General features: G+C 31.0%; 1 protein-coding gene across 3 annotated transcripts; it reads right to left on the bottom strand.

Moving 5' to 3' along the window:
• mirr (iroquois-class homeodomain protein mirror) lies at positions 1 to 27,258 on the bottom strand. Of its 3 annotated transcripts, none has more exons than XM_073980790.1 (5): positions 26,302 to 27,258; positions 19,074 to 19,823; positions 7,090 to 7,193; positions 1,974 to 2,272; positions 1 to 1,239 (listed from the first exon to the last, which is right to left on the bottom strand). In XM_073980790.1, exons 1-5 carry the CDS (start codon positions 26,341 to 26,343, stop codon positions 296 to 298), a joined length of 2,139 nt encoding a protein of 712 aa, XP_073836891.1. In that variant the 5' UTR covers positions 26,344 to 27,258; the 3' UTR covers positions 1 to 295. The 3 variants fall into 3 exon arrangements, with proteins under 3 accessions (XP_073836891.1, XP_073836892.1, XP_073836890.1); XM_073980791.1 differs by having other exon boundaries at positions 26,628 to 26,998; XM_073980789.1 differs by lacking the exon at positions 26,302 to 27,258 and adding an exon at positions 22,710 to 22,872.

The raw sequence follows: 27,258 nt of genomic DNA on the forward strand, positions 1-27,258 counted from the left end.
TTTTTTGTTGTTTCACATCACATGTTTAATTATTGTCCAAAAATTTTCAATTTTTTTTTTTAATTTTTTATTTCTTTTTAATTTAGGGCCTCAATGTAAGTTTGGGTGTTTGTTGTTGCAAGTGCTGCTCACGAAACGCTATCAATGAACGAAATGCCGAAAGCGGTGATGTTGTTGTTGTGGGTACAATATTATTTGGTTTACCATTATTCATCATTGATCCATTGACCAAATTTATCATGGAGGAGGAATTCGCTGTAGTTGAAGTGGGTGTTGGCGATTCTGATCGTGATTGTCATGGTTTGCCTGGCGACAATTTATCCGAATTCGAGGAAGAACTTGAGGAATTGGAATTATGGGAAATGGGTCCAATATTGTGGTGGGAACTAGGCTGACTGGAAGGTGGTGTCTGTACTACATCACAACCCATGGAGGATGTGGTGCTGGACCCTGAAGGTGAGGCTCCTGATGGTGGCACTTGATGGGCAGGATTGTGGGGATGGCCAGTGGTGAGACTTAGAGGATTAAAATGAGGACCTCCGGCCCCCGTTACGGCAGCCTTCCACAACAACGGATTCATGCTCAAACCATTATGGGCAGCCAAACTGGCGCCGAATGTTCTTTGGTGTTCTAGAAATTCTTGGGAGGGGGCACCCAAATGGGCTGCGGCAGCTGCCGCCGGTCCATAGAATCCCCGATATAAATCAGGCCTTACATAAGGCGAATAATTTGGTATTCTCGCCGCCAGTGGTGACAAAATCTTACCCGGACTAGCATGTTGACCAGGATGACCATAAAATGCGGGATGTGTGGGTGGTAAATCACTGCCGGGTGGACTGTCCTTGTTGCCGCCCTCCTTATTACTGGCATCCTTTGAGGCCATATCAGCCAAAGACCAAATGCGTGGCTTGGCCGCAAGACTAGCTGTTGTGCTGGCTGCTGCCGCTCCGGCGGCATGTAACGAGTTTTGTTGGGCCTGTTGGTGTTGTTGTATTAGCTGCTGGTGATGATGATAGGCAGCAATATCGGGGGGTGAACCAGCTGGTGGCCGGAAATGATGTAAGGCGGCGGGATGGAACAGCGGATGACCACCGCCCGGCATCATGCCGGGACGATCGTATAAATCAGGCGAGCCATTGGGTGAACCGGGCCTTGAACCGGACCATTCACTGTTGTTACCCTCACCGGGCATGCGGTGATCTTTGTCTTCGTTTGAACCCAAACCGGAGTCTTTGGCATCTAAAATGAGATGGAAGAACAATAAGGGGGGAAATTAGATTTTTGTTGTAAGAGGTTATGTGAGGGAAAATATTGGGAATTTTGAATATTCAAATTAAAATTTTAAAGGGATGAACGAATTTTCAAATGCCATTTTAGGAATTTTGAAGATTATTGAAAAAAATAAAAATAGAAATATTTTAATTTGTATCTCAAATAGAAAAAACTGTAAATGAAAAAATTGAATCATACTTAAAAAATTCTAATTTGAAATAACTACAATTTTAATTACAAATAAACAATTGAGTTACAAATAAAAAATTTGTAAAATCAGATTTCAAATAAAATTAAGTGAAATGTTTCAAACGAATTCGAATTGCAAACAAAAAAAGAACTTTCGAATTACAAATAGAAATACTGTAAATTCGAATAGTATGATTTTGAAGTGAACATAAGAATTAACAAAAATTTAAATAAATCGAATTTAAAATAAATATCAATTATATAAATCAAATTGGACATGATTTCAACATAAAATATTGCTCTGGTCCATAATCTGCAATACAATTTTTACAATTTGTTGCTTTTTAAATTTGTAAAAAAAAAAATAGTAAATTCTGGCATGTTGATTTTTTTTAAATATTGAAACATTCGATTTTTAAAGAAAATTCTCAAATTTTATGTAAAATTTTTTTGAGTTAAATAATATTTTCATACATAATTAAATATTAAATATTTTGAACTTCAAAACTTACCTAATACATCATTATCATCTGTACTCTTGTGATCATCGTCATCTAAATTACAATCATCATCATCGACTCTATTGCGTGGCTCCCATGTCATTTTATTTTCTTTCTTCAGTCTTCTGCGTGCATTGGCGAACCATGTCGACACCTGCGTTAATGTCATTTTTGTGATAATAGCCAACATTATTTTTTCACCCTTTGTTGGATAGGGATTCTTTTTGTGTTCATTTAACCAGGCTTTGAGGGTTGAGGTTGTTTCACGTGTGGCATTTTTGCGACGGGCACCATTTAAATCCATGCCATAACTGGAAATATAAGAAAGGGGAGAAGAGATTGTTAAAAAAAATGAGAAAAATATAAAAAAATAATTGTTTTGATTTTTAATACCGTTAAATTGATTTTTGCCATAATTCAACTAATATTAAGAATGATTTTTTGACTTGAAATAATTTTGCAATAATTTCAATGTTTTATTCAATTTTGTTGGTCATTGACGCCACGTGTGTTGTAATATTTGTTGTTTTAACACAATTATAGGTTGTTGCAATTTTAATTGCCTCCCATTAAAACATGTTATGGCAACATTATTTTATTTTTTCGTTTATTTGCTGCTTTTCATCGTCATTCAATTCCCATAAAGATTTAATTTATGTTATTGTTTTCAGCATATTGCTGGAGTTGTTGTTCTTGTTGTTTTGCTGGGTTAACACATGCTTGTATGTTTGGTGGTCATTTTTATAGAGCAATTATGTGGCTTTTGGTTATTTCGAGCAGGCCTCTAGCTATGTGGTGGTCATTTGTAGTGGGTGGAAGACGGGGGGTTTTATGTTGCAAAAATGTATCAGCAATTGAACACTCCACAACATATCCACAATTGGCTATTGTTGCACAACGGCAAGACGAGCATGAAAAACAGTAACAACCCAAATAACATGGTTAAGTAGTAGCCAAAAACAAAAACAATATCATGGTCATTTTTCGTCGAAAACATAAATGGACATATGCAAATAATGGCTTTAAAAATATGTATAATCATCAAAGGAAGTATATGAAGAGGGTTAGCTTTCCTTGACTTGGCATGTTCCTGTTTAACTTTTATGTAAGTTAAAGACCTCAAAAGTGTTTTATACCAAGACAGTGGAAATTAATAAACACCTGCATTTTTTGATTAAATTTTGATTATGACTCAACTCTTACTTGTGTTTATTATTTTTTATTTTTTTCATTTCTCCTTGTCTGTCATTTGAATTTCTTTGGTGTAAAAAATTTACCGTTTACCTGCATACAGGTATGACCGTCTGTATATTTGTCTGTTTGTATTTTTTTGTTGCAATCTACGTGACGGGATGTTTTAAATTGTTTAATTGCCTTCATAAGGTGGAAATTAATAAGCGTTTTTATTTACATTTTCTCAACATTGCCTGGGCTTCTTGGTTGCTTGTTAATATCGTGTAGCCTCAACAAATTATTAGTGTTTTTAATGCAATTGCCAACTAAAGGAAATAACTGTCGTTGATAATGCATATTTGCCCCCCTCTGTCTTTCTCACAATCTGACTCGACAAACTGCAAAACAATAGCACCAGCCAGACAGGATGAATGAATGGACAATCTAAGTGTCTTAGAAGAGTGTTAATGTGTATTTTTGTTGTCAACAACATTCAATCAATTAAGAATTTAATTAAACAATTAAAACAAAATACAAAAAAAGATTCGATATTTTAACCTAAATATCAAAACGAAAAAATATTTCCTATAAATATGTATCTCTCCAGAGGCCAGAAAAGAATTCCTTTCTTAAAAAAAATGTAATACTATGAGCTCCCCAGAACGTTTTATGACCAGAGTAAAAATATATTGATAGCAACAGAGGGTATTGTAAATGTTTTGAACTACATATTGTTGCCTTAACTAAAATACATATATATTTTACACAGCCAAAATACCTTGCCAATACCTTTAATATATGTTTGCTTTGTTGCAATATACGTGTTTAAAATTGTTTAATTGCCTTCATAAGGTGGAAATTCAAAAGCGTTTTTATTTACATTTCTTCCTAAGTATGGTACAACAACTCTTGTAGAAAAGTAAAACATATGTTTGCTGCAACAATATTCCTTCTCTGCGCCACCTATAGAAATATTTTGAAATACTAACTAAATCTGAGTTAAAATGCTCGAAAGAGTTTAACCATCGTTGACAAAATATGAACATAAAAATATATTTTGTTTTAGTAATAAAATTTTTTTTTAATCTCTCTTCTCCACAAAGTTGAATGGGAAAGTGCTAGAAAGTGAGTAGTTAGAAGATATCATTATTTTTTGGGGAGACATTTTTAAAATGCCACATTCATTCCATCCATCACCAATAATCTTTCAATTATTTGGCCTTGGACTTCCGTTATACACTTTTATGTTGTTTGTTGTTTTTAATTATGAGCTACTGTTTTGCCTTTTAATTTTCTCACACTCTTTTTCGCCGTTATTCATTAATAATTATTCCTTACCAAAAAAAAACTTATTGATTTTCAATTGTGTGTCGAACAACATGAACTATCTAATATGAGTTTAGAATATGAAATTAGTTTGAATACCAAACAAAAAAAATAAATAAATTTATATGCATTTTTGTTTACATTTTTTATTACTTTGGTCATTTGAATTGCAATAGGCGCCTCTTGTTTTAAACATTTATAATACAAGAACATTGTGCAAGTTAGGTCAAGTCATAAAAGACGAGACGATTTAGAAAATCAACAACAAACGTTAGTTAATTTTTAATTTAATAAAACAAAAACGAAACAAAAAAGGGAAAGTATAAATGAATGACTTAGGCAAAAACATAGACTTTAATGTGAGGAGGAGATGGTTTTCAGTAAAGAAAATAGTAATCAAGGTAGGTAGTAATTCGTGTTGAAACTGATTTAAAAATTATATTTTGGCTGAGTGCATTTCAAAATTGTTACGAAATATTCCACTAAATAAGGTAATATCTTTTAAAGTTTAATAAAGCAACTAAATAATATCAGCTGTTTTTTTCAGAGGAGTCACTCATGTCCTAAGAATTTTATTGATATAGATAATGTCAAGTATTTGAAAAATATATAGAAATCTTCTCGAACACTGCACAAACAAATGCTCGACTTTAAAAAAATTAATGGCCGTTTTTCTGATCAGTCACCCAGTAAATCAACTATTTTAAAAGTATAGAAATATTCTATAATTTCCCCGCCAAACATTCAGACTCATGTAGAAAGAAAGATTCGTATGAAAAATTTTCTGTGTCAGTGTGTGAGTCACTCATGTCCAAAAATTTTTATAGATACAGATTATGTCAAATATTTTACCAATATAGAAATATTTTCTGCCTTCGCCAAAAAGAGGCATGGCTCTTATGAAAAATGACATGATCCAAGCTTCTGCCGCTTCTTCTGGGCTTTTCGATGATCAGTCACTCATGTCCAAAGAATTTTATAGATATAGATAATTCCAAATATTTGAAATATATACAAATCTTCTCTACAAGTTTTGTGTTAAGGCACATTCATAGGACACGGCGATAAAAATGTAGGTTCCATAAATTTGGATGCACTCACTGGCATGAGAGAAGTCTTCCTAGTACCTTCCCTTATAATAAAAATTATATGCCTATGTTTATACATTGATTTTGTCGGTGTTAATGTCTTCAATATTGAAATTTTGGTTACTCATGTCTTCCCCTTAATATCTTTTTGAATTATTTATCACATAGTATTTTTGTGTTTGGCAGAGTGTTATGTTTTAGTTGTGAGGGTGAAATTTTTCGACAAGAGTCTCATTCAATAATTTATCATTTCAGGATTACACATGTTCATTAACAAAAAGCTTGTTGTCGTTCTTTTTTCTTTGCCATTAAAAGCAAAGTTATGTATTTGGATAATAGGTAAATCAGTGCACTTCAATTTCAACCCCCAAAACAATGGACGAAACCAAAATAAAGACAAGCAAAAATTTGGTCATAAATTCTAATAAAGTTATTTGTCATTATTTGATGAGGTGAAAAAAAGAAGAAGAGGAAGAAATATAAAAAACAAAGACAATAAGAAAAAATATGACAAAACAAGATTCATTCATCATGGATCAACCAAACGATGGACATTTGCTGCAGAAAGGTTCATCTCAAAAATCAAATGACAGCCGATTATATTAAATATAACCCATGTTTTGGTCTGAAATTTTATGTTAACTCTGCCAAAAACCTTTCTTTTATTTCTTAACAATTTGCAATTTTTTCCTGCCACTCATGTCTATTGGATCCAATTATTGTTCAAATCTGCTATTAGCTCTGTTCCTTTACGTGTCAGAATTTTCAGCATTTTTGCAAGTAAAAAAATAAAAAAAGAAACCGACCAATTGTTGTCAACTTTTGGGTGCCAATCTTAGACATTGCTAGTAAAGTTAGAAAATCTAGTTTTCGGAGCGGTCCGATAGTTCTGATTCCTTTTCCTAAAAGGAACTAGTTCCCTAATATAGTTCCTAGACCGATGTAGTTCAAGGAATCTTCCTCTCTTTCATATTTTTTTCATTTCCTTCGTTTGAAATAGCTCAGGGTTCGAAATAATTCAACAAAATCTTCCTCTATCATCGTTGTTTTTGAATTGACATGCATTATTCAACAACGTGGTAACATCTGAATAATGAACGAAAGAATGAGAAAGAACGAAGTGAGTGTGGAATTATAGGAAGGAGATGAACTTTACGATAGCAAGTAACTTTATTCACGACAAGGAACCATATGAACGGAAGAGCTGGATATAGTTCCAATAGTTCCCTTTGCGGAATAGTTACTTGGAACTAGTTAGTTGCGGAACTACACAACTCTAGTTGCTAGGACTTTGTATACATTTTCAATAAGTCGAAAATTGAAAGGCAACTTGTGTATCCCCAAACACCCTATATTTGCCCAGCAACAATAGTACACAAGGCAGGAAACATAATCTTTAATGATACCATAGTGACATTAGGTGGAATTCTTACTAAAGATAAAGGTTTTGCATCTGAATAAAATTCCTCTCGCCTATTTATATGTACATAATTTTTATCATGCCTAACTTGTATGTATCTACATGTCATTTTTTTACTTACCTATTGAATGGATAACCAAAAGCTGCATCATATGGATGATATACCGAGGGATAAGGCCATGGTGCACCACCAGCAACTAAATTTTCTTTTAAATCCAAACCACCCTGAAAATAAAAAAGAAAGCAAAAAATTAATAAAATAAATAAATAAAATAATGAAATTTAAAAATAAAAATACCATATATAACAAATGTTTATTACTATTTAAAATTATGATTTCCTCTTTGCCCATTTGCACTTTGAAATGAACTCTATATTAAAATTATTTATTTCATACATTGTTGTGTTTTTTATTGCATGTCTTTATTTTTTTCATGTTTGTGTTCTTTTTTTTGGGAATTTCTTTCATGTTATCACCTTGAACTTAAATTATTAAAAAATCATGTTAAACAAATAATTAAATCAAAGAACAACATTGTACACAATACAATATTTTTATATTTTATGACTTGCCGACGACAACGGCGTCTTAATAAGAAAATTAAAAAAAAACATTGATAATTAAATGTATTGTTCATGATTATGAAGATGATGAGCTCGCATTTAAAAAAAGAAGCGTAATTACAAAAATATTTTGCGTATTGACTTATTATTTTACTAATAAGACGAGTGATAAGAATGATGGCCACTACTAGATTCCATTTCAATTCAAAGAAATTCACGCAAAACTTGAAATACTTACGAAACACAAAAGATTAATACGACTAATTTTTACTACATATTACAATGTGATAATGGACTGCCGGGTGCTGCTGTTCCAGTACTCACTGTATTCACGTTTTTTCCATATTGTCTGATGCTTGTAGTTTGAACTTTTGTGAGTTTTATTTATTTGTTATTATCATGAATTTTTTGTATAATTTTTTTTTAACAATCAGAGTTTAGTATCGACCTCATCCCCCCATTAGTTATGTGGGGTGAAAGAATTTAATAACAAAAGAATTGTCAAGAATTCTTAATAAAAATGCGTAAAAATAGATGCAACAAAGTCGTAGGTTATGAATATCTTGAGGTTTTATTATTTTTAATAGATTTTTGCAATCTTTGTATGAATTAAATGTGGAGTATATGACAAGGGAAATTATAAGTGTATTTTTGGCTCAATAGATCATTTTAATTTTTATAAATTTTCCCGTTTAGAGTTGAGCTTAATGACCGTTGTTTTTTGGAAGTGAAAAAGGAAAGCCGACGATTCGAACCCACAGTATCACCAATTTATGTGACTAGTTTCACTTCTACTTCCTTCTTGCAAATGCAAAGTGTTTTTCGGCCTGACAGGCAAAATTTCAAAAATAAAAAACCGGCTGAGCTCGGCTGGGATTTGAACCCACGTCCTCGAAAAAAAACACTCATAAATTGGTGGTTGTGTGGGTTCGAATCGTCGGTTTTCCTTTTTCACTTGCAGAAATCAAAGGTCATTAAGCTCAACTCTAAACGACAAACTTAATAATAATTTATTCTCTCTCTCTTTCCCATTTGAGGAACATTTATTTCTTAATTAATATTTAATTATTAACTATTGTTTTACATTCATTCAATTAAAACAAAAATTACAATTAAAATAGATATTATTCTCTCTCTTCCCCAGTTTATTTTTTGTGAAAAAATATAATTTATGAATGAAAATATGTATAATTTGTTCTCTCCCTTCCCCATTTGTGTAACATTTATTGCATTATTTTTTTTTTTTTAATTTTTTTTATTACCCATTCCTTTATTTTCTTTCAATTTCATTCACTTATGAAAAACTTTTTTCAAACCTGAATTTTATCTTCTTTTTAATCTATGTTTAAGATTGCCATGATTTTCTTCTCCTCTCATCCTATCATTACGAACAGGAAGATGATAAAAATCTGAATATTTTTCCAACAAGTTCATGTAATTCCCGTGATATTGGCCAAACCATATCTGGTTATTCATTGAATATTTGTAATTAGTTTTTTTTTCGATAGAAAAACAAGACGATTAAATTGCCGTTATGCATTTTAATAAAATTGCAACATGTTGTAAAAAATATTGGAAGTGGCAGAGAAGGACCTTCAACATGCTGCACAATTATTATTATTATTTATGATCAAATTATGTTTGATGACCCAGACGGAGACACTTGCATACTCGTTTAGACAAGTCTCAAAGCCAGACAATGACGTCTGGTGCACATTAACGCAGTATTTTGTTGTTTTTGTAATTTTCTGAAAATTTTACAATGGTGGTTTACAAACAAGCAATAACTTATTTTTATGGACAGATATCTTCTAAATTTTCTTATGGCAAAACATTAGACAATTGTTACACAAATTAAACAAACATTTTCTTGTCATTTTCCAGTTTTCCAGCGACAGTTCCCCTGCCGTTTTGTAGACACAACAGAGTGCATACGGGTAATATTGCAGTATTTGTTGTTGTTGGAATTTTGAAATCGAATGTGTCTGCTGGGCTGGTCAAATGTAGAGTGTGTAAAGTGCTTCACAGCTTGATGTCCAGCCAGACAGACGGATAGGGGATATGTAAATGTGTGTGTGTGCCTGAGTGCAGCAGTACCACAGTGTGATTGCTGTTGCAATATTTGGCCAAGTGTTTGGTTATAGAAATTTAAACGTTTTTAAATTGCTTAAGCCAACCAACCCAGTCAGTCATTCATTCAATAATGTACTTCTTTACCTTTCCTCTTTGAATGAATTTTTAATTTCTTTTTTGTTGCTGTTGTTTTTATTTCATATGCCATTATCACCTTCTCTCAAGTAGTAGCTTACCAAATTATTTTTTCTCCCTATTATGATTGTAGAGATGTTTTATTTGTGTTTTTTCTGTTGCTGATTACAGATTTTTTGTTGGCGATATCAAGAAATCATGTTTTGCGTTTCTTGTACTTTTCTTTCATTTTTTCTCATTTTGTTTGCGTGTACGCAATTTCTTTTGCCACCACCAGGCCATGTATCTCCAATCAAAGAATGAACAACGCCAAACGCACACAAAAAAAAGATATGACTTCTGTTTAGCAGTAAATATTGTGTTAAACACTGATGTTGTTCTTCTTATTGTTGTTGTTTGTATGGTGTTGTTTTCCGAATGTTGTTGAGATTTAATATCAGACATTTAGTTTAGGTTGCACGTACAAGCTTTTGAAATGCTTTTGCTGTTGGCTTGTTGTTTCTTGTTTTTTTGTTTCAGAAAATTTATATTGAAAAAGGTGTGATAAATTCTCCTGGTGTTTTCTCTGCTCTTCAGGAAGGCAGGCAGCCGGGCAACTAGGCACACCTAACATCCAAGGCATTTAAAACGCGGGAAAAATCATGAATAGATATTTGCTACCGATTGAATTTCATAAAAGAAAATAATGTTTTGTAGCGGAAGCTGTTTTGTGCCAATGATAAAGTGGTTTAGATGTTCATACACACACGATTCTCTTATTTGGTTTCTCAATATTTATGACCATTATCAACAAAGTATTAAGGCAATAATGTTCTGTGATATAGGTACTCAATTCCCATAATATTGAAATAAATGATTAAAAAAGGAATGGGAAAGGGGAGAAGTTCGAATGGCGACTATATCTCGAAGACCAATGGGAATTTTGTTTTCGTGGCTTGGTTATTTTGGTTTCGTGGACCAAGAAGAACCGAAAATAAGAGAAGTACCCAATGGAAACAAGTATTTGAACCAGGAATTTGTAAAGTAATTCGGCAACATTTTAGCTAAAGACCAGATGAAAACTAAGAGAAACAATTGCAAAATGACACAGATTTGAGCAATGTGAAAAGTGAGACGTTTACACGCAGAGAAGAGATAGGAGTAAGAGAAATCATATTCTAAGAGCAAAATAATGTATTTTAAAAAATTAAAAATACATATTGTTTTTCAACCATATATTTTGTATCAGAAAACATAATGGCACAAAATATATTGTTGCACCAACAATATATATTTTCAGATTTTTAAAGTACACTATTTTGCTCTCAGAATATGATTGCTGCTACAATATCTCTTCTCTGTGTGTATATAGCGAAAACTAATTCATGAAAATTGTTGCTCAACTTAGATATAGCGATTTGGAATTGAATCTAGTTTCTCAAAATTTCTTATTGTTTTTGTTATTACGATTGGATGGTCTTTGTTTTACGTTATTTTTGTTGTATCCAACCGGATTTATTATGAAAATAAAAACTATTGATTTTATTTTTACACAACAAATTCTGTTTAAGGTAAAATAGAGCAGAAAAAAATACTGAACAAATCAAGTAGTAAACAATTACCCAAGATGCTCAAATCCTCTTTCCCCTCGAATTTTCTATTTTTCCAAATGCATCCACCATCGCTAAGTCAATCCCTTTGAAAAAACTTCCAAGCCATTTTAATATTTATTACTTAATTTTATGCTTCTTTAAATTTCCTCCTCCCTTTCTGGACTACTTAAACACCATGCATGACCCGATAAGTATCTGCTCTGTTGACACTGGCACTTCATAACTAATTAATTTGGATAATAAATATGTGTATGTATATCATGAGGCAGGCACAAACGTTCGGTTTAGGTTTTGGGGGGCTTCAGCAGCCTTAAGCCCACCACCCTCATAGACATTGTGCCAACAATGATGATTATAAATCATTCTGCGCCTTTTTATGCCACCATATAATTAGTCATTTAAAATTAAAAAACTGTGAAATTTCATTTGCCTACCAATTCGTGGTAGAGGTGGTGGTGGAGGGCCGCAAAAAAACGGGGAAGAGGAAAGCAACACACAATTTAAACTTTAAATTCTTCAAATGCATGCATTGTGGAGCAATCAATGGTTTCCACCAAATGGAAATGTTACAATAATTCATTGCCATTCGAAGAGTCAGTCAAATGAAGACACACTTCATTCATTTACAGTGGCGGCGGCATACATCATTATCAAAATGTCAAAGAGACTTAAAGAAGTAATTTCTTTGACATTATAATGTCACAATGCCGCCGCCATAGGTGATGTACACAAATGGATTTAGGGAGTTGGGAAAAAATTCAAGAAATGTTCTTTTTGAAAATAAAAATGGGGAAATAAAATAGATTATCTTATACCCCCATATGTCTCGCAGAGATCTATTTGGCTGTCTATCTGTTTTGATTGAAATGAGTTTTGAATTGTTTTTGATGAAGATTTCACTTAAATATTTCCCTAGCCACACTTGTTTGTTGTTGTTGCTGCATTGCCATATTAAAGCCTTATTAATAAATTTGTCAACACAACAAGCGGTGACAGCATGTGCAGCAAAGGCAGCAGCCAACAGCCAGCACATGTGTTGCCATCAAAAATAAATCTACAATAAGGGCCCGGAATTCTATGAAGTGGCTGGCTGGATGTCTAACTATTTGTGTGTGCGCTTGTGTTTTATGGTTAAACATTCTTGAAGATCATCTGGGTACTTGACTATACCCAGAGACCCCGTGGCATATGTTTAACAGGATCATTGCTTTGCTTCATTTTTCTTGTTTGTGGAAATTGTGTTATTTTTTAACACTTTCTCTGTGAGTTTTTTTTTTTAAAGAGAAGCAACAAAAATGAAACGTATGGAAATACCACTTAACAGCGCACTAGAATGTGGCGCCCTGTATTGTGTGATAATATAGACATAGAGAATATTGGCCGTTGCCATAATTCCATCAACACTTTAAGAGGCTCTAAACCCTCAAACCATGAAAAAGTTGTATTAAAACACTTGATGGCGATGCGGAGAAACAAATCAATAAAGTAAAGCCAATCTAGCTGGCCATAACTTTCTATGAACTTTAAAGACAAATAAACTTTTTTTCCTTTTTTCCAAAAAAAAAAAAAAAAAAAAAAGAAAAACACTTGAGTTGTCAAGCAATCTATACCGCATGCAGAACAAACATTATCATAGAGGTTTCAAAATAGGGGTGAGTATTAAAAGTTAGCTCTTACATACATACATGAATATACTTTACAATGTATGTGTATAAGTATGCATTTAATAAACACCATGTTCATATGTATGTACGTGTGTTTTCTTTTAGCCTTAAGGGAGCTTTTCCTGGAATCAACCATAACAAAACAGACCTAATAAAAACATACCCTTAACACAAACTCCTCCCTTTTTTACGACATATTGTCCAAATTTTTTATGACGCTGTTATGGTTGGAGCGCAAAAAACCATTACAGCTTGTATGTAACCACCATTGTACGAACTCCACTAAATGACGCTCCCTTATTTCTTGTTCGGGAAAATAAGTTTTCCCCGGAGTTGGTGTTACATTTGGAAACAAATACACAATACAGTGATTTGTCAATATTGAAAAAGGGAGTGCGAGAAATAAACAAGAAATTGCTTAAAACTGTCGAGCTAATATTTCCATAAAACCAAGTTAGGGCTTTAATAAAAAATTCCAAGGAGACGTATCTGGAAAAGAACAAACAAATGTGTTTGGTTTTTTTACAATAATTTTACCCAGGGGTTGTTGGTTGCACAAGGCAATGGAAGGTAGCCGAATTTAGTTTTTTTTTTTTGCTTGAAAAAGATTTGACTATTTTCGAAAATTTCGCCGTCGGCTTTAGTTTTTATTTAATTGTTTTGTATATATTAATTTTTAATCAATTTGTTAATATGCCTGTTCCCGAACCTTCAAAAAGCTACTATTTTTTACGTAAATGTAAAACATTTTTTCCTTTATGATATCGAAAAAATAGTAGATTCTTGTAGTACTGGATCAGACCAAATATTTATATTTTACTAGCGGACCCGGCGAACTTCGTCTCGCTATTAAGGAATAAACTTTCATACAAAAACTCAATTTTCGATTTTTCTAATTTTCGACTTTTCCAGAGAGATTTTCCAAAATTTTCTTCCGTAAAGACCTTCTCCTCGAAAATACGAATAACTGACAAGAAATTTTACAGAAATCGGCCTAGCCGTTCTCATTTTATGAATTACTATACATTTTTTACACCATTTTTATATATATAGATTTCGTAAATGTAAAATTCAAATGCCTTATTTGGAAAATCAACTTTTGAAAATCAATTTTTAACACTCTTTGAGAACATATTTCTCAGTAAATAAATATATTTTATAGGAACAATATTTCAAATATATTATTTCTTTTAAGAACAACCAATTCTAACCTGTTTTCCTAGTATACATTTGCCTAAGCGTTTTCTTTTCCTTTTAAAACAATTGTGGTCATGTTTGGCTCGTGCTGTTTATTTAAGTGGTTTACACAAATATTGAAAAGAAAATACCAATATTGTACACATGGCATTCTAAATTCCTTGAAAATCTTTAATTTTCCTCTTAAATTAGTTATATTTTTTATGGAGATGTCTCAATTTGTTTTGACATAGAAATAAAAAAGAACAGCAAATTTTGAAACCAATCCCTAACACAAGTAACAATAATTTAAAAATGTAATTTTTTTCATAATACATTTCAGCACAATACTGAAAAAATTAACCACAAACGATAAACTCATAAATCATAGAATTTTTATTGATTGCCAGGTTTTTGTTCGAATGATTGAAAACGCCGATTAAAAAAATAATGTGGCGTCTCTTTTTATGGTTCAAATACCAAAGTATACGGGGGTATAAAAAGTTGTCTTTAACAAATTTGTGGTATTCCTTTCCTTTTGGAATATATGGCGAAAAACAAAAATCCTTTGCAATTCCATTTGAAAAAAATTAAAAAAATTTTTTGCGAGCACATCTACAATTTTTGGCATAGAGGTTAAGAAAAAAATTCTGGTTTCAAATCTGTTCGCGTTCACAAAATTGGACGATGCGCGCAAAAGTTATGGCGGTTTTTATTCTCATATAAAGAAAAAATATTTAAAAATATCTTATTTGTTGTTATGAGAAAATTTATGCATAAATCGTTAACAGCATTCCATATCTATTCGTAGATGTTTAAATAGTTATTAAATCTATTATTATTTTCGCGGAAAATCAACAAATAGTACAAAAATTTTTAAGAAAATCCAAATTATCCTGTCCTATAGTCCGTACAAACACTTAAAAATAAATTAAAAAATATATGCGGAATCTAGACAATGCGTATAAAAATATGATACCAAATTTATAGAGATTGGTTACATAAATTGCATATTATAGCAACATCAAAAGAGAAAAACTTATTGTTGAAAAATATTGTTGCAAATATATTTTTTGGTTTGATTCGAAAAATGAAAAAAAAATATTTGGGAGTTCTCCAACTATTTCGCTAAAATCCCATACAATAATTAATGTGTACTACTAAAACTTCATCAAGAAATATGGTTTACCATCGTAAAAGCTTATTTGCTTACTGTGATAACTTATAAGGATTGGAAATTAAGAGTAATATTGAAATTACAATCATTCAAAAAATGTGTAAATTAAAAAGCCTATAATTCGCGAATAAGTTAAAATCAGTTGATGCGCATCCGTTTTTGGATACAGCGAATCAATCTCTTTCAATATTTATGCATACTTCGATGTTTCACTCTGCGGTCAAAGTGTGCCGCCAGTTGCATCACACAATGCAAAAAACATTAAAGTGGGTAAAAATCGCGCAATTTGCATACGATTTTGATGCGCATCCGGTTTCAGTAGCGCCCATCAAAAATATTTTTATCTACACATATTTCAATCAGATTCTTCAAGAACCGCGGATGTGCCTCCACTTTCTGTTTTTGGTAAAAATCCTATATTACTCGCGAATCTCTGTAATTTATGACACGCGTTTTCGCAAATATTGTAATCGCGTATAAAGGACTCCATTTACGTAAAAAAATTTAAAGAAAATCGAGGTTTGGTACGCGGATTTGTCAAAATAAATTTTTGCTGATTTTCCTACTTTCAGGGTATCTATATCCGAGGTTTTAGTGGATGGATTCGATCGCGGATGGGCTCATTAGATCCGTCGCGTAAAAAAACTAAATTCACGCGGGGTACAAAGGAAATTGAATGACACTTGTAAATCTTAAACGCTAAAAATAGGTTTTTTAAAAAAAATCACACATCAAATATTGGATTTTAGACTCCAATTACTAGGATGCTGTAAGGAGCACACTCATGAGATAAGCCATAAACGACGCAAAATCACGAGTTTTATAATCCTATTATGAGTTTGGAATATTATCTTGTTGCGCGTCCGGATTATTAAAAAAATTCAAAAAACCCCGAAATTCCGGCTTCAAAATTTCAGCATCAATTTTAGGTGGATGTAGTGGATATATCGAAAAATGATACACCAGTATCATATTGCCCATGAAGTATTCTTTGAGTCTTTCTTTGGGCATATGTCTATAAAATGTAAGGTTAAGCCAGAAATCGGAATGGAGCATAAAAAAACTTGTTGGCTTCAACCCATTTTTACCTATTTTTCTACATTGATGCCAACACAGCTTCCACGTAAATTAATTTTAATGGTCGATATTATGGGATCCCTCCTAAAAAACATCATTTTAAAGAATGTTTATCATACTATATAGAATATGCTAACATTCCGCGAATTCTGAATGGGTGAAACTCGGATTCGTCGATTGTAAAACATTTTTGTTTTTCGCCATATACATTTTTTGTTGTATTGTTGCCGTTTTGTTTTTTTGTTGATTGAAATTATTGATTTTAATTTTATTTCTTTTTTTATAGATTTTTGTGCATATAATTTGTTATGCAAATTTGTCTATTTAGTGTTTAATGTCTCATTGTGAGCTTTGTTGAAAACACACACTCACATTTAGTGCCAAAGAAATCAAGCCCAGGTTTTTATTGGCCATACAACAACAGTGGTTTAAACTGAAACAGGTTTTCCAGTTTCAACTTTAAGAAAAGCAGAAAACTCAGACACTCAAGATATTGATTGAAAGCATAAAGCATATTTTGATTTTTATAAGGCAACAACATTTTTAATAGGTGTCGCATGCAGAGGGAAAAAAACTATGTATTTTGAAAGCATAACAAAAAACTATTTCACAATTTTTTGGCAAAACTGAAACTACTTAATGGAATAGAATCTGCTCTCAAAGCAATTTTATGGGGTCTGATAACATGTGAATCTTTCTCAGGCATTAGTTTCAGTTATTAACTGTTTCACAAAGACGATTCGAACACAAATTCGTCCGAAATACTACCAAACTTATGTTTTTTGAATAATATTTGAATTGTTTTTATTTTCAATCAAACATTTCCTACAGCAGCAGGAGTTTGGTAGTAATTCAAACGAATTTAAATTCGAATCTTCTTAGAGAAACAGGTCATTAGTGATTTCTCAAATATTGACTTAGCATTTTAAAAATATTTAGTAAATAGATAATTCTTTCTCTGTGAGCAATTTCATTTCAATATATGTATATAACAAATATTTTGCTTATATTTGTTATGATACATGCTTTAATATATGTTTTTAATATAAATATTTTAAAAATAATGTGTGTACTCGGTATTATATATTTAAAAAATATTTCTCATAAAAAGTATAATAAAATATTTAAAATGTATACAATACTTAAAAACTATATTTATAAAACATTTAATATTAATCATTTATTTTAAGATATTTTTAAAGATTTATAATAAATATTTTTAAAATAAAAGTAAACATTTTAAAAATGTTTCTTAATATTTCAAAAACATTTTAATCATTTTTGTATTTTAAAAAATATTTTAAATACTTCAAAATATTTGACCTAAAATATTCAAAAATATTTATAAAAAATATTATATCAATTTTAAATATTTTTTTAAATATTTAAAATAATTTTAAAAATTCGAAATAATTAATTAATATATTTTAAAAGTTGTCCTTAATATTTCCAAAACATTTTAATCATTTTTTATATTTTTAAAATTATTTTAAATATTTTAAAATATCATTTATAAATATTTTTGAATATTTTAGTTCAGAAATATTTACAAAAATTTTATATCAATTTTATATATAGCTTTTAAATATTTAAAATAATTTTAAAAATACAAAAAGTAATGTATTAATATATATTAAAAGTTGTCCTTAATATTTTAAAAATGTTTTAATAAATTTTTATACTTTTAAATTTAGTTTAAATATTTAAAAATTTTTAAAATTTATATAATATTATTTATAAATATTTTTGTATATATTAGTTCAAAAATATTTATAAAAAATACTATATAAACTTTAAATATTTTCTTAAGTATTTAAAATAATTTTAAAAATACAAAGAATAATTAAAATATGTTTTAAATATTAAAAAAAAATCTTTTAAAATATATTAATTAAATATTTAATATATCTTCTTTTATATTATAAATATTTATTGTAAAATTCAAAAATACTTTTAAAAATATTTTAAAATAAATTTTTCATATTAAAATGTTTATAAATATATTTTAAAGTATTGCATAAATATTAAATATTTTATGGTACTTCTTTATGAAAATTATTTTTTAAATATATAATATTGAGTACATAAATTATTTTTAAAGTATTTATATTAAAATTATATTTTTTAAACATTTTAAATATATTAATATGTATCATAAGATAAAAAATATTAGCAAAATATTTGTTAAATATGTTTATTTATTTTATGTTTATATTTATTTATTTTTTATTTATAAAAAATAGATGCAAAATATTTATTAAATATTTTTATTTATTTTTGCTATAACTAAACAGCTCACAGAGAAAGATTCATTTTTGAGAGCATAAATATTCTCTCTATATCAAATATATTACAATTTAATAATGTTTTTCTTGTGTTTCAAATTATTTTATTATATCGTATTTTGGTAACGTCGCAAAAATATTTCTTAATTAATTTGAAATTATTTAGTAAATGTTTCCAAAATACCTAAAGATATTTTATAAATATATTGGAATTATTTAAAAAGTTAATAAATATTTTTTAAACATTTAAACAGTAGTTAATTTCATATATTTTAAAATAATAAAAATTTAATATATTAATATTTAATTGGTTTTATGATTTTTTTTTTCAAATAAAACAATACAAAAAAATTTACACTTACCGGATTTGCATAAAATGGCGGTTGTTCAGCACCCATTCCCGATAAATACGCCGACATACCCTCGGGATATACACCCATGGGTACACCGCCGGGACCAGCAACTAAACCACCAGCGGCAGCTAATCTCTGATAACTTAAAATATCATATTGGCAGGAGCATATTGTTTGGCCACTAACCGGATCGGTATATATTGTGCGACCCGTATCACAGCAACGATTACCCGAGCCGGGACCGGCCGACCCTGGTGCACCCGGTAATGGTGGTGGTGGTGGAGCGCCCGTTGATCCCGGTGCCAGTGGACCGGGTAATACTGATGTGGGCTGTGTTGGCGGTGGAGGTGGTGGACCAGAGGCTGCCGAACCGGGTCCTCCCGTTGACGATAACACCGACGATGGTGTACTGTATGGTGTGGCGGGTGATATGGAACGCGCGCCCGGCGGTACTGTTGAGGTAACGGCCATTGCGTTGGCAACAGAGGGCGTGGTTAACGAGGCGGTTGAAGACGGCACGGCGGCAACAACGGCAGCAGCGGCTGCTGCAGCGGCGGCGGCGGCAACTGCTGTGGCGTTAAGCGTTAATGCAGACGCCGATGATGTATGATTTGTTGTGGCGTTGTGACTTGTTGTTGATGAAGCTGAAGTGCTTAGATTTGTGGGTTGGGTTTGTAATGCTTGGTGTTGTTGCAGTTGTTGGTGCAGAGGTGTTTGTGTTGAGGTGGGCGATGCGCTTGGTCGAGTTGAAACGGCATTCTGCAATAAGAAAAAAACAAAAACAATAATAATGAAATAAATGTACTATGCCAAAGATAAAAATTAATATATTTTTTAATTAACTAACTACCCCAGGCTTATCTCGCCACTAAATATTGATGGCTATCACATGGCCGAAAGGGCTATTTGTTTTAGCGGAAAAATATTACAAAGCTCAAAGCTGTTTTTTAAATAAATACCAAAATGAAATATCAATCGTTTTAATCGTTAACAGCAACAATAACAACAATTGTGGTTTATTTATATTTACAATTGTTTCATGTAAACCGACACATCATGTTCATGTGTCACTAATCAGAAAACGACAACAACAACACTAGAAATCGTTAAAGCGGAGCCAACAAAATGTGGATGTCGTTCGTCCGTCCGTCCCCTTCCTACATACTCAAATCAAATGTAAAGAGATTGACATCGACGATGATTTAACATTACACAACTATTGATATTTTACAATGACAAAAACAAACACAAGCTGAAGTAGAAGACGAAGAAGAAAATCTTGTTTATTTTCTAGATTTCCCTGGCTATATTGGCCACCAAACAAAAGCGCTAAAAGTAAGTTAAGCATGGGTAAATAAAAAAGGTAATATTGAGCTATTGGACTTTTTGATTATTACCCCCTCTAAACATTTTCTCGTTTCGTTAAGTAGTTACATTTTTATGTGATCTTTATCAGTCAATAGCGGTCTTTTATTGATTACGATTTTCGGTAGTTTCGTTTTTCTTCTTCTTTATATTGGTTGTTACAATTTTATAACTTTCGTTACATTGCTTGTCCCATTCCAGGCAATCATATTGAGCTGTAAAACCCCAAAAAGACTTGAACATTTGTTATAGAATTCCCCGGTTTTGTCACAAACAATTCGAACACAAAACCCACCGGCGTTTTGTTTATATTTAATCTATACTCAGATCATTGTTGATAAAAACCAACTCTTCTACTTTGGGCAACGACGTTTAGGCTCGTCCGTCTATGTAATCACAGAGTACAACAAGCAGCCACCAAATGTTTACAGAAAAAAATATATATAAAAGACAAAAGAAAAATGCCGCCTTATTATTAATCAGTTACACATTTCGTGTCACCATCAACAACCTATGTTTTTGTTGTTATTTATATTGTTTTTCGATTTTTATTTTGTATTGACGATGAAAGAAACCAAAGGCAATTGACTTGATATACATACATAGTTTCCCCACCGAAAAAGAAATAGGCTTGACCTTATCAACATTTAAACAAAAAGATTCAATTTTATTGATATGCAATGAATTAAGTCAATAATTAAACAGTAGTTGTAGTTAACAGACTTCGTGTCTGCTGCTGCCACCAAAGTAGTGGGTAGTGGTATTATTTGGACTCATATTTTTTGGGAATTTGAAAATGATTTTGTATGAAGGAAGTATTGCAAACATTTTGATGAAATATTGGAATATTTTCGATTTTAAGTGACAGTGGCAATATTAAATTTAAAATGGTGGCAGTATTACATTTGCGAAATTTGCGTCTTAAATATATATATATATATTCAATATATTTTTGACCTATATAAAATACAAAATTGATTTAGTGACGATCGTCATTTGAACTCAAGTTAGAGCTCGTAACATGGGGGTTAGAATTAAGTATAGAACTCTATGTGACTCACCATGTGTTTGGTATATGGATGAATATTGCGAAAAGACTTGTTTCTGTGTCCCGACGCATTTAAGGTTAAAAATATTGAAACGATTTTAATTCTTAAAATAAAATATTCACCCATATACATTTGGTGTTCTGCGGACCGCAGAACGATAACAGACCTTTTAGGATTTTTTATGGTTTAGTCAGGGCCTACGTTAAAGTTACGGATTTGCTTTTCAAAATAGTCAGGCTTAATCCCATAGTCGTTGTTTTAGTATGTTATTAAAACAATTTCAATTTATTAATAAAATATTAAAACAACGACTATGGGATTAAGCCTGAAAATTTTGAAAACAAAATAGAAGTCGTCATCCCAAATAAAAAACGCCAACCCTCCTAGTTACGGTTTTAGTTAAAACTCAAATTTTGAATTTTGTTTTTTTTTACAGCTGAAAAAACTCTTTCCATAAAATTACAACAGGAGTGGCAAAATTAACCAAAGAGTGGCATAACTCGAAAAATGCGTTTTCTGAGTTGGCAATTTATATTTTTCTACAACTTCTATTTTATTTTTTTTACTACGATTTTGGCATAAATCAACAAAACTGTTTTTTTTTTGTTCTTTGAGTTTATGAAGCACTAAAACACTTCAAATCAGGCTTGATCTTGTACATAAAGTTAGCAGTGATATCTAGCTAGCTGTTATATGATCCAAGAAGATATTTTAGTCTTTGTGTAATAGTAATCTTTTTATGGTGGCAAGTCAAATTTCAATCGCCAACTGAAAACGCATTTTTTCTCGAAATTGAATTTCTTAAGAGGGGTCATTCACTCCCTGGGGCCCCTCCCCCCGCGTACTGCTCTGATGTGTACCACTAGATCCAGCAGGTACACAATGTTAAGGTCTCAAAGCTGCAAAACTTGGAACTTCGATACAGTAATCAGGATATTGGTCTTTAAAGGTTTTATAAAGTTCTTTTAAATTGCACAAAAGACTTCTTTTGAATGCGATGTCGTTGTCCGTTTTCATTTCTCACAGAAATAAAATAATTTTTAGCTGTATGTAGGCCTAGGATTATGTAAAGGAGGCTTAACCCACATCGTTTCCATCGATCGATAACTGTTCGCTTCAATTGTGTGTATGTTTTCTTTTTATAAATAAAATACATTTATCACTTCTCCTGTAGATTGCCTTATTTATCTGATATTTTGGTATGTAAGTTTGTCACATAAAATAAAGTCACCTTTAAATTGCTGGCCAAAGACACACACACGCATTTTTGGCCTTTTCCCGAGAATTTTGGCAACATTTATTAGCACATTACAATTAGAATCTAATTAAATTAGAATAACAACTTGCAACAATAAAAATTTGCTTTCGGTGGCAAAACAGATGGAGGTGGGACTGAGCACTAAATTAATGTTATATTTTGGCATTTGTCAAAGGAGATCACTTAAAAGTTAAATGAGAAAAACTCAAAACAATTGTTAAAAAAAAACTATTTAAAAACCTAAATGCAAATGTATCTATGCAGCTGCCAAACATGACAATCATGTTGTTGATAGTTTGCTTTAATTTTTTGTTGTTGTTTTGTTTTTTTTTTCAAGTTCTCTTGTTGAAATACATAGACATCAAGATAAGCGAACAGAATCAATGAAAAAGTTGTATTCTACTACTCTGTGTAATGAATCTTGCCTAGGAATTTGAAATGAATTGCAAAAAACTTGTTATTGAGGATGTTACCATGTTGTGGTAAATAGTATACCCTATTGTTGTTGCTGTTGTTGAAGATAACAATAGCAAAACAGTAGCTAAACAACAAAGTAATTTCTATGTCTTTTGATTACAATTTAAACCATGTTTAAAACAACGAGCTAAAAACAATGCCTTTAACGCAATAGACAACACAAAAAGATTGCACAAACATGTGTGCTATGTATGTAGACAAAAAGTAACAAGTTTAATTATTTCAACTTTATCAAATTAGAACAACAACAACAAGAAGAGGAGACATAGTATGCAGCCACACAAGCCAATGAATTTATTTTGATTTTTTTTTTATAGAGGCACAAGAAAAATATGGGGCGTTAACAAAAATCAAATCAATAGGAATTGCAAAAAAAATCTATTTCATTCGCATCAACCAATACACATAACTTTTGTTTGATATGTTCGATTGTTTATTGGGTGTGTGAGTGAAGCTCGTTTTTTATTATTATTTCCATTCAAGTGTTATTTAACCCATGTTTCTTTGTTTTATTATAAGCATGTTTGTATGTACATAATTTATTGACAAATTCACAGTTCCACCATTTTGTTAAAAAACAAAAAACAACAACAATTCAAAGCCATTTTGGCAATTTTTAATGTTTTTTTTGTTTGGTTTTAATTGTTGTTATGGAACTATTCAATACTAAATATTGTTTTCACAACGTTTCAAAGATAAACAACAAACTTAACAGAGATTTTCTCTAGAGTATTACTTATAGCAGTCACGAATTCAAATTCTTTGTAAAATGTTCCAAAAAGTTCCTAAAATCACAGAGACAGACTATTCCATAAGAGTTTTTTCCATTATAGCAAATATTCATTCGCATTAAAGCCAACTGTACTCTATTTAATTTTTATATTGATTAGATTGATATTGATTGTCTATTGAAATCAATTTTGTTGTTGTTTTTATCATATGCTGTCTTGGGAGAAAGGGACTTTTTTCAAAATATTTGTGTTCTTTTTTTTTTGTTTTTTTAAAACTGTTTTCAATTATTATGACTAACAATTCTCTTGAAAATTTATATGTCACCTGTGAAATATGTTTGCTCGTGTTTTAATATTTTAAGTTCTCTATCAAGATTTTGATAAGAATATTTTAAATATAGACAGGTGTTATTGTTGCATTATTTATAATTAGTTAACAATTGAAATAAAATTCAGATTTGCAAATATTCTAGACATAATGACGATATTTTCAAGGAGTTTAAAGTGGTGGCAAATTATTTTTATTTTAATCACCTTCCCGCCATGAGAAAGTTGCAAGAGATTCTAAAAAATGGAGAAGAGAGATGATTTTGGAGGAGGAATCATATTCTAAGAACAAAATAGTATATATTAAAAATTGTGAAAATATATATTTTTCATGCAACAATATTATTATTGTGCCTGACACATAATACATGGTTGAAACAATGAAAATAATTTTCAGTTTTTTTTTTGAAATATACTATTATGTTATTAGAATAAAATTGTTTCTACAATATCTCTTTTCTACGATTAAAAGTGATATGGCAAATTGGACTTTTATACAGAAAGAACAAATATGTTAACTGGTATCATTTTTTGAGAGCATAATGGGTATTGTAATTATAAGAATTCGGATTGCATATTTTTTAAAAATTAAATTAAATATATATTTTTGGTCATAAATATGTTCAAAATCATGTAAGAATATCATAATTTGTATATTTGTGTTTTTGGAAAATAAGGAAATTCCGGTGTCTAGTAATTATGTAAAAGTACATTCGCTCCGAAATGGGTATAAAATCTGAACTTTTCCCCTCCAAAAAATCGTGTAGTAATCGGAACGAAATCTGAACGATTTTGCTTACGAAATTGGTCAGACTTGTCGGACATCCGACATTTGGTTTGTTGGGCTGTTAAACCACATGTGTTTGACAAAAATTATATGGTTGCAACAACAAAATATCTGTTTAGCTACATACTATTCTATGAATAAAATAGTTATTATGTGCTAAAGAAATATGTATTTTAATTACAGACAGTTCCAAAACATGCATCAATGTCAAGAATTTTTTTAATTAGATTTCAATGTCGACCAATTTCTACCTCAATATCTAAAATATACACATGTCTTTAATACGGGTAATGAAATACTCGTCTTAAAACTGCCGTGGAGCAGTAAACAAAAATGTCGGTCTTAATTGGAATGACTATATCAAAATCTGAAGGAATTCAAACTATACTGAGTAGATGTTAAACAAAAATCTATTTTTGGTCTGTTCCAAAACCAGAATCAAAAATATACTATTTTCAAAATTTTACTATTTTTTTTTTTAAATTTGAAAAGTTTTAAAATTTTGTGTGTAGGGAAACACAAACATTGTTGGGGATTGAAATTAAGACCAAAATCTTCTCAAGAGATCAAATTATAGAGATGTTGGTATCAACAGCTTGTCGGAATTCGAATGTGAATGAATACTCCATTAAATGGCCTTTGTTGCTACGCTGACAGTTTTGCATAGCCGACATATTCATAAAGCCTTTTTAGGTATTCTCGATTTGAACAAATTGCAACTGAATGGTACTCCACAACTCAAGAGACCAGGGTAAAAAAGCCGTACTCCCTTAATAAAAGTTACTGGAAAAATTTGTACTGGGAAAGTTCCCCAATAAACAAATTTCTGCTAAGAAACACATTCAAGGGCCGCTACCATTTGAATCAATAACTGCGTGAAACATAGCCTTAAATTTGTAAGTTCATTTAAACAGCTTCTAGCCTCGGATCACCAAATTTAGTCCATTGGTTCTTAGATTCTTAGTATTTCATATGCATACATGGTTTGAAATAAAATCCCACATGACGTTTTTCAAAAATTCGATTTGAAGATGAATATAACAACACTATTGAAATTAATCCGAAAATTTCCAACCGCTAACTAGGTATAAAATCCACATTGCAAAAATTTGTTTCTCTTGGTGATTATTTTCACAATTGTTCCCAAAATTACAATAATGTAATTTCCACAACTTCAAATCAATTAACAGTCAGTTCTTATTGCAGTTATTATTGAATAGCAAAAAAATCAAAATATACACACCATTACTAAACACACACCACTGTCATTACTGTGCACTGTCATTTAATTTGTAAATGTTTGTTTTATTTTGTAACACAAAATTTTGAAATGCAATACACAACTTTATTTTCTTCAAAATTGCACTAATCCTTTTTGCAAAGATTATGCCTTCTGTTGTTGTTTTTTTTTTTTTAATTACATGTAATAACAATTTGATGTTATAAACACAACAGGCTTTTTAACATTTTGTAAACTTATTTTTGTTTAAACTATTTTTATATTTGTTATGCACTTTTTTCGTTTGGCTTATGCCGGCGGTAAATCCACACTTGTTTTTCTTCACTTACAGCCAACTATTTTCATTTTATTGTTAATCTTTGGTTAATAATTTTGTTTCTTTTTACACAAGATTTACATGGAATGTAATATTCCCGGTGTTTTCTGCGATTTCTTATCCAAAATTTGAAACTAAACGAACGATATTGATTGAATTCTTTTTTTTGTGCAGCGGCGTCGGCGGCGTTACGTACAATTTTTTCGATTCTTTAGCTTGTTCACGCTTAGCGGTGTGAGTGTGTTTTAAGTATTTCTTTTTTTCTTGTATTTAATTCTACTGCTGCTTAATAACTTGCTTCTCTACTTCTTCTCGGTGTCTCGGCGTGTAGAAAACAAACGGACGACACGAACGAACAATCTGCGTAACAGTCAAAAGTAGACTAACATGGGTTACTTGAGCATGTACAAAGTGGTGGTGTACAACAAATGGGAATTACACGACAAACACGACACACAACACATATACAACAACATCGACATCATCATACGTACAACACAACCAGCAATAGCAGCAACAACAACAGCAAGACGACAGAAAACAACAATAATACTGTGAGCAGCAGATACAATCCGATGAATGTACATGTACATGAGGGACATGGATACAAACATGTATTGTGCCGCCACCACCAACACACAACT

The sequence above is a fragment of the Musca autumnalis genome, unplaced genomic scaffold, assembly GCF_047663935.1.
Source record: "Musca autumnalis isolate F117 unplaced genomic scaffold, ASM4766393v1 scaffold_4, whole genome shotgun sequence".
NCBI classification, from domain to species: domain Eukaryota; kingdom Metazoa; phylum Arthropoda; class Insecta; order Diptera; family Muscidae; genus Musca; species Musca autumnalis.